Genomic DNA, 13,320 nt, shown 5'->3' on the forward strand with positions numbered 1-13,320 from the left:
GGAGAACATCATTTTCGTTCAGTTTGCAGAAAAGAAGGTTTGACTCCCTTTCTGTGCTTTAAGGCAGGGATCAGCAAACTTACTCTGTAAATGACCAGATAAAATAAAATATTTCAGGCTTTGCAGGCCACATGGTCCCTGTCACAACTACTCAATTCTGCGAGGCACACAGGCTGCAGTTTCCTGACCCCTGCTTTAAAGGATCGAGTATATTATTACGTGTTCTCACCAGAGAGAATGATTTCTATGCACCTGGTCTATCGAGGAAATATTTTCTTCACAATAAGATAAAAATTAACATGAACTGTTCGAGGCAAATTCTGGAGAATTCTCGTACTCACCTGTGGACTCGGTTTTCCTGGGCCATGGTAATTTGGGACATTTGGAAGGTGCAACCTTGTACAGGTTGGACAGGGATAAACCAATAAACCAAACCAAAGGGGGCCCATAGTGCAAAGTGCTGTCTGGGCTGAAAGCTCTTAAGTGTGTCTCTGACAAGGTTGGAACTACGAAGTACATAAAGCTTACGGTTTCCCATTCATGGTATTATCATCCCCAGGGTTTCCACAGAAAGACTAATATTTCACTTGCAAACATTCCCCCTTCCCCCGCCCCCAGTAACAGCACCCAAAAGAGCAGTTGGCATGAAGTGCAATGGTTTGGGTTTATAAAAATCTTAGTGACTATGGCACCCAAGGGCTCTAATGGGCAAACACTGTAACCTCGATTCTGTTCCAGGGACAGGATGCCCAGAGAAGCACAACAACATTTTTATATAAAACTGCAGTGCCTGCCAGCGCCAGCATGATGGACTGAAGTTAAAACAAGGCTTTTCCTCCTTGGTTTTGATGTTAGGAGAAATATCGATGAATTGCTGACATGAAATACTACGCCCAAAGTACAGGGCCAGCTCCTGCCAGCTGAAAAAGTCACGTGTGGTGTAAGGGATTTTGAGCTGTTAAAGGTTTATGAGATCATCTCTTAAATTGCTACCTCAGAATTAAAAGGCAACATCACCATCTTTTTTTAAAATGTATATATAAAAGCTGATGATCCTGTTTTAGAAACCCTGAAGAGCTTAAGTGTTACAAGATGACACCAAGTGTTCATGACTTTAAAGAACAGGACTTGGAGTACCAGAGGGACATGCATGAATTTGAAAGAAAAGAAGGTATCAAACATTTGTTCAGGGACACAAAATATTAAACTCCTTGGGCTCTTGGGTACTAAGACCTTGGTTTCAGTTTAGCAAATAGAAACATATTTCTGAAGTGAAAAATATTTGACACCTATAGAAGTTAACCCCCAAATATTTAAAAACGTGTCAGCTGGTCATTTTTACTATTTTGCTGTGCAGATTATGGGACTAAGAATGGTACATTGTTACAGACATTTGTATGCAAGTGGCAAGCTCTTCTAATAGTGTGGAGAGTTTCCTTAACAAACTGAAAGTATTTATCTTGGGTTAAATTTTATATTTCATATGTCAGATGTGTTTAGAATAGATCAAGGGCTCCCTTTTTGTATATTAATCAGAAAAATCACACAGATCAACATGTTGTTTCTCTGTATAAATAGAGGAGTATGCTTCAGAGGAAAGGCATCTTTAAAAAGCTTTTCTGCAAGACATATCAAGACCATCACAAAGCTAATTTCATAGCGCCATATTGGAAAGCTAAGCAAAAAAGGATTCCATAACCCGATTAGGATGCAGCCAGGTACCTTACCCTCATCTTGCTCAGGTTTCTATAATCATAATAACTTTCGTACTGCTCTGCAATCTTCCGGCACAAGATGATGCCATTCTCCCAACACTGTGGACAAGTGAATGACATAAATGTTCATGATCTCACAACATTTACTAACTTCCACCCAGAGGTCAGGAGGTGACTGCTTTCAGATGATCAAGCCTTACTTCTTAACCTTTATAACCTATCCTTAAGGTACCACTGCAATTTTAAGCATGAAAACAGCATGTAGTTAACGTGTTAGCTATTAAAAATCTTTAGAGAGTGGGAAATGATAACCCACCACAAGTCATTAACATATGGCACAAAAACAACATTTCCTGGTGTCATTTCAAAATTATCATCTTGAAGATGTGGTGTATACACACACACACACACACACACAATGGAATATTACTCAGCCATCTAAAATAATGAAATAATGCCATTTGTAGTAACACGGATGAACCTAGAGATTATCACTAAAGCAAAGTAAGTCAGACAGAGAAAGACAAATACCATATGATATCACTTGTATGTGGGATCTAAAATACAACACAGATCAACATATCTACGAAACAAAGACAGACTCACAGACACAGAGAACAGACGTGGTTGCCAAGGGTTTTGGGGGTAGGAGAGGGATGGAGTGGGAGGTTGGGGTTAGCAGATGCAAACTAGTATATATAGGGGTTGGATAAACAACAAGGTCCTACTGTATAGCACAGGGAACTATATCCAATAGCCTGTGACAAACCACAATGGAAAAGAATATGAAAAAAAATATATGTACAACTGAGTCACTTTGCTGTACCAAAGAAATTAACACACCATTGTAAATCAACTCTACTTCAATAAAAATTTTTTTAAAAAGTAATAATGTATAGGTAAAAAAACAAAGAAACAAAATTATCATCTTGAAATAACTGCTGTTCCACAATGGTCAAGGAGATGAATAAACAGGCCCTCAATGCTGGGGTGGGGGGAACTGCCACCGACCCCTAAGGCCCAATTATCCACAACTGGCACAGTGGATTCCCTGTTTGGCCCAATTTCACTCATAAATTGTGAGGGTTTAACCCAGCTGGTTACTCTAAGGAGAAATGCAGAAATCCTTTGATCTAGCTCAGGTATCGGCAAATTTCTTCACCAAACAGTAAATACTTTAGGTTTTGTGGACCATACAGCCTTTGTCACAACCACTCAACTGCTGTTAAATCATGAAAACACATCTGTATAGACACACATGAGCTTGGCTGGGTTCCAATAAAACTTTATAGACAATGAAAAAGGAATTTCATGTAATTTTCTCATGTCAAATCATTCTTCTTTTGATTTCATTCAACCAATTAAGAATGTAAAAGTGATTCTTAGATTGTGGGCTGAACAGAAACAGGCAGTGAACAATGTGACCCATGGGCCGTAGTCTCCAAGCCCTGATCCAGCACAAGCTCCTGAGAATGGGCCAAGAGATGCAGCCAGAGGTTTTGTAACAGCTTATCTTAAGGGTGGAAACTTTACTGCAGGAGGGCACAGAGGCATTTCTTTGCTATTAACGTAATGAACGATATGTCAGTGTAGTTTGATAAATAATAGAAGAGGATAGGAAAGAAGCAAATTCTCTTGCATCAAATTTTTAGGTGTACCCAATTATGTCTTATAAGAGAACGACAGCCACTGGTTGTATTTTAATTTCCTATTTAACCTTGGCACTTTGGAAGATATACGTAAATCTAAGACACGTATCACCAAAGCATCCAAGTGTTCAAATCAACTGGGGTCAGATTCACAATTATTTTTCTTCAAGAGCACTGCAAACCCTTGAAGAGGGAGCAGGGGGCAGGGAGGTGATGTGCTGCATTGCCTTATTAGCTCAGGGAGGTTTTCAACACCCCATGGGAACTCTCAGTATATGATGGGATGCCATAAAATGCTGTAAACAAATTTAGTTTCATTTATTTTACCTTAAAAAAAAAGTGGAAGGAGGCAGATTACTACATGCCACTTTGGGGAGCTGAGTGAGGTGTGATAATGGTTTTTCAGATAATAAAATGCCTGGGTGTCAAAACCTCTAGATCAGTGTTTCTCAAGGTGGGGTCCCATGTTCATACACATTGGAATTTCCTGGAGTCCTTGTTAAAATTGCAGAATCCCTTGCCTCAAGTCAGACTTACTTAATCAGAATGTCCAGGAGTAGGGCCTGGGAATCTTAATTTCAATAAACTCTTTGGAGTCTTTAATGCACATTGAAATTCGAGGGCCCCTGCTTGAAGAGGTGGCCATCAATGAACTAGAAATAAAGGAAATGTGACAATCACCTTGGGAGATGCCACGGGTGGGCGGGGCCACCTACCTTGCCTCTGTCAAAGTTCTGGATGATGGCGAGGTGCAGGTGCTCCTTGCGTTGCCATTCTGTCTGCATGGGGTAGGTCAGGAACTCCCGGAGGGGCCGATCAGACCACTCCAGCAGCTCATCATATAACAGGAGAGTATACGCGGCCTCTGAAATTCAAGTGGGAAGGTGATGATCGAGACAGGACCCCAAAGAACCTCCCTTCAAACGGGGCTGGTTTGGGACATATTGGAGAAAATACTATTTTCTGAATGTCATGATACTAAAGAAAAAAATGTCCAGAATATATGCAACAGAAGGTTAATGAATGATGAGTTCCCCTGGGAGATGGAATTATCCCAGATTTGTGTTTGATCTTTTGGTTCTCTTTATTCTCTCTGTCTTTCTCTCCTTCCCTTCTTTTTTTTTTTCCCCCCATAATGTTCATATGCTACCAGCATATGATAATAAAATGTTTAAGGGTATCTCTGTAGCTGGTTCAAAGATGTAGGTAGGGGAGACATGCCTTTGTTTGCTAGGAAGTTCACGGGTAAATCCCTTGGAGTGGGACTATGGGCATCTTCCAAAGGGCATGCTTAGGAAGCAAAAAATGATAGCTAAATTCTCCTGGATAATAAAAGGCTGAAAAATCTGAGAGTGCTGTGTGTGTGTGTGTGTGTTGGGGGGGTCAGGGTACAGGCAGAATTTAGGAGGGGCAAAGCTAGAGAGGAGCTGAGTTCAGAGAAGAAAAATTTTTTAAATCTAGCAACAGAGGAAGGACAAGAAAGAGTAAAAGTATTGGATAAGCAGTGTGTGTGTGTATGTGTGTGTGTGAGAGAGAACAAACTGCGGGGGCTGTGTGCTATGACCCCCATGGTTAGCCCCAACAAATCTTCAGTAATGGCTACTGAAGTCATGACATGTTTGGTGTGGTTGGAATTTCTTGGGGAAACATGAAAAGAGATGACATTCTATACACACGCGTGAAAATGGTGACCGACAGGCTTAAGCATAGTTGACAGCTACTGTATTTAATAGAATACTTGCCATTCTGCAGGTCTCTTCTTTTCCTGAACCATAAATATGGCCAAATACATCAAGAATAGGAACCAGAATTCACTGTCACCGATGAAGGACTATAATAATAATAATCTAACACTATAATAGCCAACTCATTTACTGCATTGAATAAAATGAACAAACCTTTATGTTATTTATCCATTTAACTACCACCTCCACACACGTCTCAAAAGACACAGCAGGAGCTTTTACCACAATATCCATAAATGGTAATTCTTTTTTTCACTTATTTGCTTTAAGGGTAACTACACATAAAGCTCTTCAGTAACATGTTAAGTTCTAGTACTATGATTTGGCTATCTCAATGTATAACATATAGTTGTGATAAAGAGCTAGATTCCTATCACTTTTCTCTTTTCTCTCAAGTGTAGAAGTCCTGTAAGGCACAGGCTCTGGCCGTTCTTCCTCTTTAATTACCTTTGGTGAGCTCAATCCTGTAGCTTCAATGACTGTAGCAAAAGCTTTCATCACCCACCAGCAGTCTCTTATCCCCCAGCATTCAGTTTGTGTACTGTTACCAATATGACTTTCCTTCACTGCAAATGATCACCTTGCTCCCCTGATTAAAACTAGCCAATGACTCTAAGTAACTAACAGAACAAATTCATATTTCCTAAAGTGACAGAGAAGGCTGCCCATGATATGGTCCCTCCGCTCACATTTTCCCAGTGTCCCCCCACTTATTACAGGGAAGAAGGAGCCCGCCACTGTCTCTCCTAAGAAGCCTCCAGCCCCCTGACCCCATCATCAGCTTTTGCTGAATGAAACAAGATGCATCCTGACCCAGAGGCAGCTGCCCACCAGGGACAGAGGTGGCTTCTCTTGCTTGGGCACTGGACAAACCCTTTCTTGTGGTGAGATGGAGAGAGGGAATACCCGCTAAAGGGTGTTGGTTAATAAGTGGATGCAAAAACAGCTGAATCGCCACAATGTAGGTTGCCATGGAAGACTGCTTTACAGAGGACAAGAATGGTGATGATAATAACCAGATCATCAGAGCTGTGCTGTATTTGAATAGCCTTCTACTTTTCTCTGAGGCCTCCTGAGATAATTTCCTAATCTTTAATTACCCACATATTCTTATCATGCCAAGCACCTAAGAAAACCCCATGTGTGTCTTTGTTTTTCCGTCCACACTCTTTGCTCCTGTTATCCGTACAAACTAAGGTTCCCCTCACTTATCACACCAACTGACACCTATGGTCCTTCACAGCCTTTCCGCTTTAGCTACTAAATAACTCCTATTTTCTCTTAGTGACACAGCTCAGGAATTATCATCTTTGTCTCTCAAATTTCTTGTGTGTCTCCCTGAGCACTCAAAAAATACCCTTGAGACTAACCATGTCACAGTGAAAAGGGGGAGGGGTGAGGACGGAGGGAACCCCTCCACAGCTGAAGCCTGCAGCTGCCCGCAGGGTGGTACCTAAAAGGCAATGAAGGTCAAATTCACAGAGACAGAAAGTAGAATGGTGGCTCCCAGGGACTGGGGGAGGGGAAAATGGGAAGTTATTGTTTAATGGGTACAGGGTTTCAGATTGGGCAGGTGAAAAAGTTCTGGAGACAGATGGTGGTGATGGTCGCACAACAATGTCAATGTACTTAATGCCACCGAACTGTACACTGAAAAATAGCTAAGATGGTAAATTTTATGTTATGTATATTTTACCACAATAAAAAAGTGAAAAAAAGAGGGAGCAATGAAGAGTTTCTAATCCCTAAACTGCTTTCCAAATCATGTTTGCCCTGGGAAGGTCCAGGGGATGGCTGGAAGGTCAGGTGTGGGTGCCTTGCCCCCGGGAAGTGTGGAAAAACAAGTAAGCATTGGTGGGCTAGCAGAGGAAGCTGACAAATGACAGAATGGTGACATGGGAAAGGTGTGAAAACAAATTACACCTGTTTCAGAATTTGATTCGGGAAAATCATGATGTATACCTGAGGTAAACAGTGTGTGTAAAGGAAGCATTAAAGGAAACATGTATGCCTTTGAGGTGTTAACAACAGACTACTAAGGTTGTTTGAACACATTAACAAATTGTAGATGTTTTATTATGATATGTTCTATACTTATTCCTCTACATCTTTAGAAGACAATACTACATACTGAAAAGAGAAGGATGAATCACATCCAAAATTTCCAATAGACAATGTTTTTAAAAGTGTTTATAATTCTGAACAAAAGGCATCATCACATAATTAAATATGGGCTATCTCATTCCATCGTTTTGAGATGTATACAATGAGGACACCAATATGCAAAAAAAAATAACACAGGAGAAGAGTGGAGATGAATCAAGTAATGGAGGGCACTGTCACAGAGGGCTGGAAAGGGTTAAGCCATTTAAACTGAATCCTATAAAGATAGAGAAGTTTTTCCATCAATTTCACTTTCTCCAAGGACACACAAAAATGAGGACAGAAGAGAAATAAGAAAAATGTTATATAGGAAAAGAACTTATTTCTTATGACTTTGGGGAACATAAAAACTGCAAGCTGAGTAAACAAATTAAAGAAAAAAGATTTATTCGTTTCCAAAATAGACAGATTTGGATTTTCAGAAAACCAAAATGCATCTGTTACATATCTGCAAGAGCTTGTCCTCACTTCCCTCTCTCATTTCTTTTTTTTATGGACTTTAAAATAAAACAAGTCTACTAGGTTGTTTTCATAGATAGAAAAACTAGGTTCACCATTTCTCTCAAAAATTGGCTATAAACTACTTTAAAATGACCACTTAAAACTCCCAGACAACAGAGTCAGCTCAAATATCTTAGTTTATTTAATCAAAACTATCAGCACATCTGTGTGAAGAGATACTGGGGCTTCCTCAGTGATTAAGGAATTACCAATATTGAAGGAGAGAAATCTGCTCTCAGGGTATTAAAATCTCATTGAGTGCATTCATTAGTAATGCATTTATTTAAATCTCACACTGCTAGGTACTGGTCAAAGAACTGAGAAGACTAAGAAGAAGAAAACATCACCTCTGTCCTCAAGGAACTTACCCTTCAACTAAAGATCTCTCTACTACCTACCTATGTACCTATTAACACACACACACACACACACACACACACACACACACACACACACACACCTTATATAACTATGAATAAAAACATGATAAATGTTTTAATGGAAATCAGAAAAAATTACAATGGGAAAAGAGTTGGAAATATCAACTCAGCCCATGGCAGGGAGTGCTGGGTCATGGAGTTGATGAGGGAAGTGAAGGAAGGTAAAAACTTCATGGAAAAGATGATATAAGGGCTGGCTCTTAAGGATAAAAATTAGGAATGTCGTGCGAGAGGTAAGATGAGGCTGAGCAGACAGGTGTTGGTTCAATTATGATGGGCTCTGAATAAAGAGTTTCAGCTTTATTTTGTAGAAGACATGAACTGACAGAGTTATATCTAGAGAAGGGGTTGGCAAAATTTTCTCAAAGGGCCAGAAAGTAAATAATTTAGGCTTGCAGGCCACACTACAACTTTGTTGCAACTATTTTTTTTTAAAGGAATTCCTTTATTTTTTAAATTATTATTTATTTATTTATTTATTTTATTATTTTTAGCTGTGTTGGGTTGCAACTATTTAACTCTGCTAGTGGAGCACAACAGCAACCTTAGACGATATGTAATTAAGTGGGTGTGGCTCAGTTATAATAAAACTTTCTTTACAAAATCAGCTGGCCTGCCTGCAGGTTAAAGTTTGCTGAGGTAACTCTGGGGATAGTTAGGAAGCAGTCCAGGTGAGAGATGATGAAGGCCTATTTGAGGCAGTGAAACTGGAAATAATAAAAAGGAAATGGTTTTGATGTTTAGGAAGCAGAACCGATAGCACTTCGTGAATAAGAGGCATCAAAGGTATCATGAAGTCTCCAGTTTAAGAGTAAACAGTGATGCTCTTAAGTGATACAGTGGAACTGTAGCTAGAGGCATATTTAAATTCTGGGAACATGAGTACCACTTCAGAAAGGTTCCTTTACTCTTTTAAAGCTGAGGGAGGAACCATGATTCAGGAGGTCTTTGGAAGAACAGTGTGGCAGAAGACTAAGTACTGTAGTTCCTAAATCCAATTAAAGGGTTCTCATTCTCGTTAAGATGTAGTAAGCACATTCTAGTGTATCTTTCCCACTGATTCAACTAAAAACCCCAGACAAAATATGTAAAGCAACTCTTGGAGAATTCTGAACAGTAAATGAGAAGGTAGACAGAACAGGAAAATCAATACTCAAAAGAAGGACCACAGAGTGGTGAGTTCCTTGTTTTTATTTTTTGCCTTTTCTATCTCCTGGCTTAGCCTCCCCTGTCTCCTGGAACTGCAAATGGAAACAGACAGAAAAAGCTACAAGAAAAGTTCCTCTAGTCATAGGACTGGGAAGAGGACCTTCTGTGGGATGGAGTACTTTTGACTCTTCTGGTCCACTCTGAGTCCCAGGGACAAAGCTGTAAACCTGAAGTGTGACAACAGGGGCAATCACAGTGGCAGCAGCAGCAGCTTCCATTTTTCTCTTTCCTTTCACTGCTTTGTCCCCAGGGAGACCAACTGTACATAGTACATCATAGTGTGGAGGATCAAGCCTTGGCTCTGAGTACTTTGGCTCTGAGTACTTTGGCTCTGATCAAGTGAGAGTACTAGGAAAAGGAGCCCCTGGGAGATGGGAAGAGTGAGAAATATCAGAGAGAGGAAGGAGATGGAAGAAGGAAGTTTTAAATTCTGTGTATGACTTCCTGGGCTCACCCCCAAGCTGCAAATGTGTAGAATGAACTAGAATCAACGTAACAAAGATTGTGATAAATGAATTATGGTATAGATAAATGTCCATGTCCCAGACTCTCCCTGGGTGACATACATGCAGGAAAGACCAGGAAAAGTGCTGCAAAGGCTTTGATAACTAAACTGACCTTCAAAAGGTGGCTCAGGACTTGAGGTCCGAAACTAACTGATTTTCTGCTAAAATAAAAATAGTCAACATTCTCCAGAAGATGAACTCTCATAATATTCAAAATGCCCAGGATATAATCCAAAATCATTTGACATTCAAAGAACCAGGAAAACTAAACAAATCTCAAAGGGAAAAGGCAATAACAGATGCCAATTCCAAGATGATTCAGTTGTTGAAATTATAGGCAAATACTAAGAAACAGTTATTACAACCATGCTACTTGAAGTAAAAGTGAACAACCGTGAAATAAATAGAAAGATACATGTTCTTTGCAAAGAAATTGAAGCTATTAAAAAAATAGCTAAATAAGAATTTTAGAATTATATAATAAAAATAAAAATGAAAAATTTCACTGGAAGGGCTCAATAGTTGAATGGAAATGATAGAGGAGAAGCAAAGGACTTGAAAATGGATCAAGCGAAATGATCCAATCTGAAAAACAGAAAGAAGAAAAATTGAAAAAAAAAAAAAAAAACACCAAAAAACAAACCAGGGTCTGAGAAACTTATAGAATGATACCAAAAGGTCATAAAACTGGCCATCCACAAAACTGGAGTCCCAAAAGAGAGAATCAGTGCAGAAAATATATCTGAAGAAATAATAATAATAAGAAACTTCCCAAATTTGGTGAAGGAAATAAGTTTATAGATCCAAGAAACTCAGCAAACCCAACCAGGATAAACTTAAAGAAAACCATGCCCATATATATCATAACTGAACTGCTGAAAACCGAAGATAAAGTCTCGAAAGCAACCAGAGACAATTACACATTACATACAGGGGAACAATTTAAATGACTACAGATCTCTCATCAGAAACAATGGAGGCCAGAAGAAAGTAAAACAACATTTTTAAAGTACTGAAACAAAGATACTGTCCAAACAAAGACACTATCCAGCAAACATTTCCTTCAGGGATGAAGGTAAAATAAAGATGAAGGAAAACTAAGAATTCTTCACTATTAGATCTGCTCTAAAAGAAATACTAAAACAAGTTCTTTAAGTTGAATGGAAATGTTAACAGAGGAAAATTGAGAATTTCAGGAATGAAGAAAGACCAACAGAAATGGTAAATATCTGAGTAAATATAATAGATTATTTTTATCCTCTTAAATTCTTTAAAATAGATATGACTTAAAAATTATGACATTATCCGATGGAGTTTTCAATGTACCTAGATGTAATACCTATGACACTACAATGTAAAGTGGGGAGGTCGTAAAGTTCCTATATTTAACTTGAAGTGGTGAAATACTAACTTTAAGTAGACCGTGAAGGGTTGCTTTTTATAATCCCAAAAGCAACCTCTAAAAAAACTACACAAAGAGATATAGTAAAAAAAAAAAAAAAAAAAAAAAGCCAATATATTAAAAACATAGAGTACTTAGAAACATAAATCTAATTAAAAATAAATTCCACTTTTAAAGGAGAAATGCTTGAGTCCTCAGCTCTAATTAAAAAAACAGAGGAGGGCTTCCCTGGTGGTGCAGTGGTTGAGAGTCTGCCTGCCAATGCAGGGGACACGGGTTCGAGCCCTGGTCTGGGAAGATCCCACATGCCGCGGAGCAACTAGGCCCGTGAGCCACAATTACTGAGCCTGCGCTCCGCAACGGGAGAGGCCCGCGCACCGCGATGAAGAGTGGCCCCCACTTGCCCCAACTGGAGAAAGCCCTCGCACAGAAACGAAGACCCAACACAGCCATAAATAAATAAATAAATAAATAAAATTAAAAAAAAAAAAAAAAAACAGAGGAGTTATTATTTTTATTACACCAGTGACCTGCCCACTTCCCCCAACCTGAGCCAAAAGACACAATTACCTGTGAAGTTCTGTGCTTTGAGGTGCAGATCGTAGAGTTTGTGGATATAGCGTATATACATCTCTTCCTTGTTCAGTTCAGTCTTATAGAAGTTCTATAAAAAAGAGTACAAGCATGGATAATTCCTCAACAATTAGGTTGGCAAGTATCTGCCTTTTACTCTGCTTGAAGTTTGATATCTTGAACCAAGAGAACAGATGAATTTTTCTGTATAAATGTCTTTAAAAGATTAAGTAAGGAGACCCAGTGACATATTTTTAACTCAGCACTGTCTGTATTAAACATTACCGATCATTTATTGAATAGGCTGGTAATTCCTGGGGGGATGTTATTACCACTGATTCACATTTCATTTGTTACTTTCTGTTGTTTTTTTGTTAGTTTAACTGCCAGTGGACAATCAGCCTATTCAACTAAAAATATTAAAAATATGTAAGAGATTAACCTGTTTGTTAAATTTGATCATGGATAGTCAAAGGATAATTTCTTTAATTTTAAACTTATTTTATTTTAAAGGTTTCCAGTTTATGACTATAACATAAAGGGATTAATATGAGATTTAATTTCAAATTACTGTTACAGGGCCATGCTTATTGAAAATATTTGGTTTATTAAAAAAAGGTATCTGGATCTTATTAAACTTCTCTAAAATGTTTTAACATTTGTCACCAAAAACTCAACTCTGACTTACCTGGACACATTATGTTGCCATTTTAAAGGTACACTTTATAGGCATCCACATACACTCCTTTACCACATTAGACAGTACATTAGTCCTCACTGAACTTAGTAAACATACGAGCAAAAGTGTAAGAAGCTGGAGTCCAGCAAAAGCACGATGCTGTGAGACTCTATATAAGGCAATTTTAGAAAGCAGATCATTGTACATTATGAAATCCCTGCTTAAGCCATCTGAACTGCTATCATTACTACTGCTGTTGTTATTTTGACAGATGCTACTTGGTGTAGAAGAAGGGAAAATGAATAGTGATGGGGGGGATAAATCTGCTGACTTGAAGCAGTGACAGGTTTTTCTAAGGGGGAAAGGCCAGGAATTCTAAACGTTTTTGGAGTTGATTAGCTAGAGAGGTGCTTTGGTAATGGACCAAACTAGCCAATGTGGCTGCTTAAATTGTACTTGGGCTCAAAGCCTGAGGAACTTCTGTCAATGTACTTTCTGGCCACTACCTAACAGGTGTCCATTCTTCAGTATGAGGACTCTTCTAACCTCGAGACACTGACATTTAGTTGAACGCATCATAAAAAATATTTTTTTCCAGTTTATACCATTATCCTTCCACTTTTCGTCTTGTGTCTTGTAGATCTTGGCATTCTTTAAAAAGCTAAGTAAACAATGTTCTTCATATCTCTATTATAACCAAAATCATTTTAATTAGCAAGAATTGTTGTACCATAAACA

The 13,320-nt window shown here is 38.7% G+C and overlaps 1 protein-coding gene across 1 annotated transcript in view; it reads right to left on the reverse strand.

Moving 5' to 3' along the window:
* DOCK4 (dedicator of cytokinesis 4) overlaps positions 1 to 13,320 on the reverse strand; it is a 475,175-nt gene that overhangs the window by 34,042 nt on the left and 427,813 nt on the right. Inside the window, exons 35-37 of the mRNA XM_061197939.1 lie at positions 11,901 to 11,994; positions 4,081 to 4,229; positions 1,728 to 1,814 (exon numbers count right to left, since the gene is read on the reverse strand). Of these exons, the coding sequence (XP_061053922.1) occupies positions 1,728 to 1,814; positions 4,081 to 4,229; positions 11,901 to 11,994 (330 nt within the window). The remainder of the gene's footprint in view (positions 1 to 1,727; positions 1,815 to 4,080; positions 4,230 to 11,900; positions 11,995 to 13,320) is intronic.

Source organism: Eubalaena glacialis, chromosome 8, assembly GCF_028564815.1.
Source record: "Eubalaena glacialis isolate mEubGla1 chromosome 8, mEubGla1.1.hap2.+ XY, whole genome shotgun sequence".
NCBI classification, from domain to species: Eukaryota; Metazoa; Chordata; class Mammalia; order Artiodactyla; family Balaenidae; genus Eubalaena; species Eubalaena glacialis.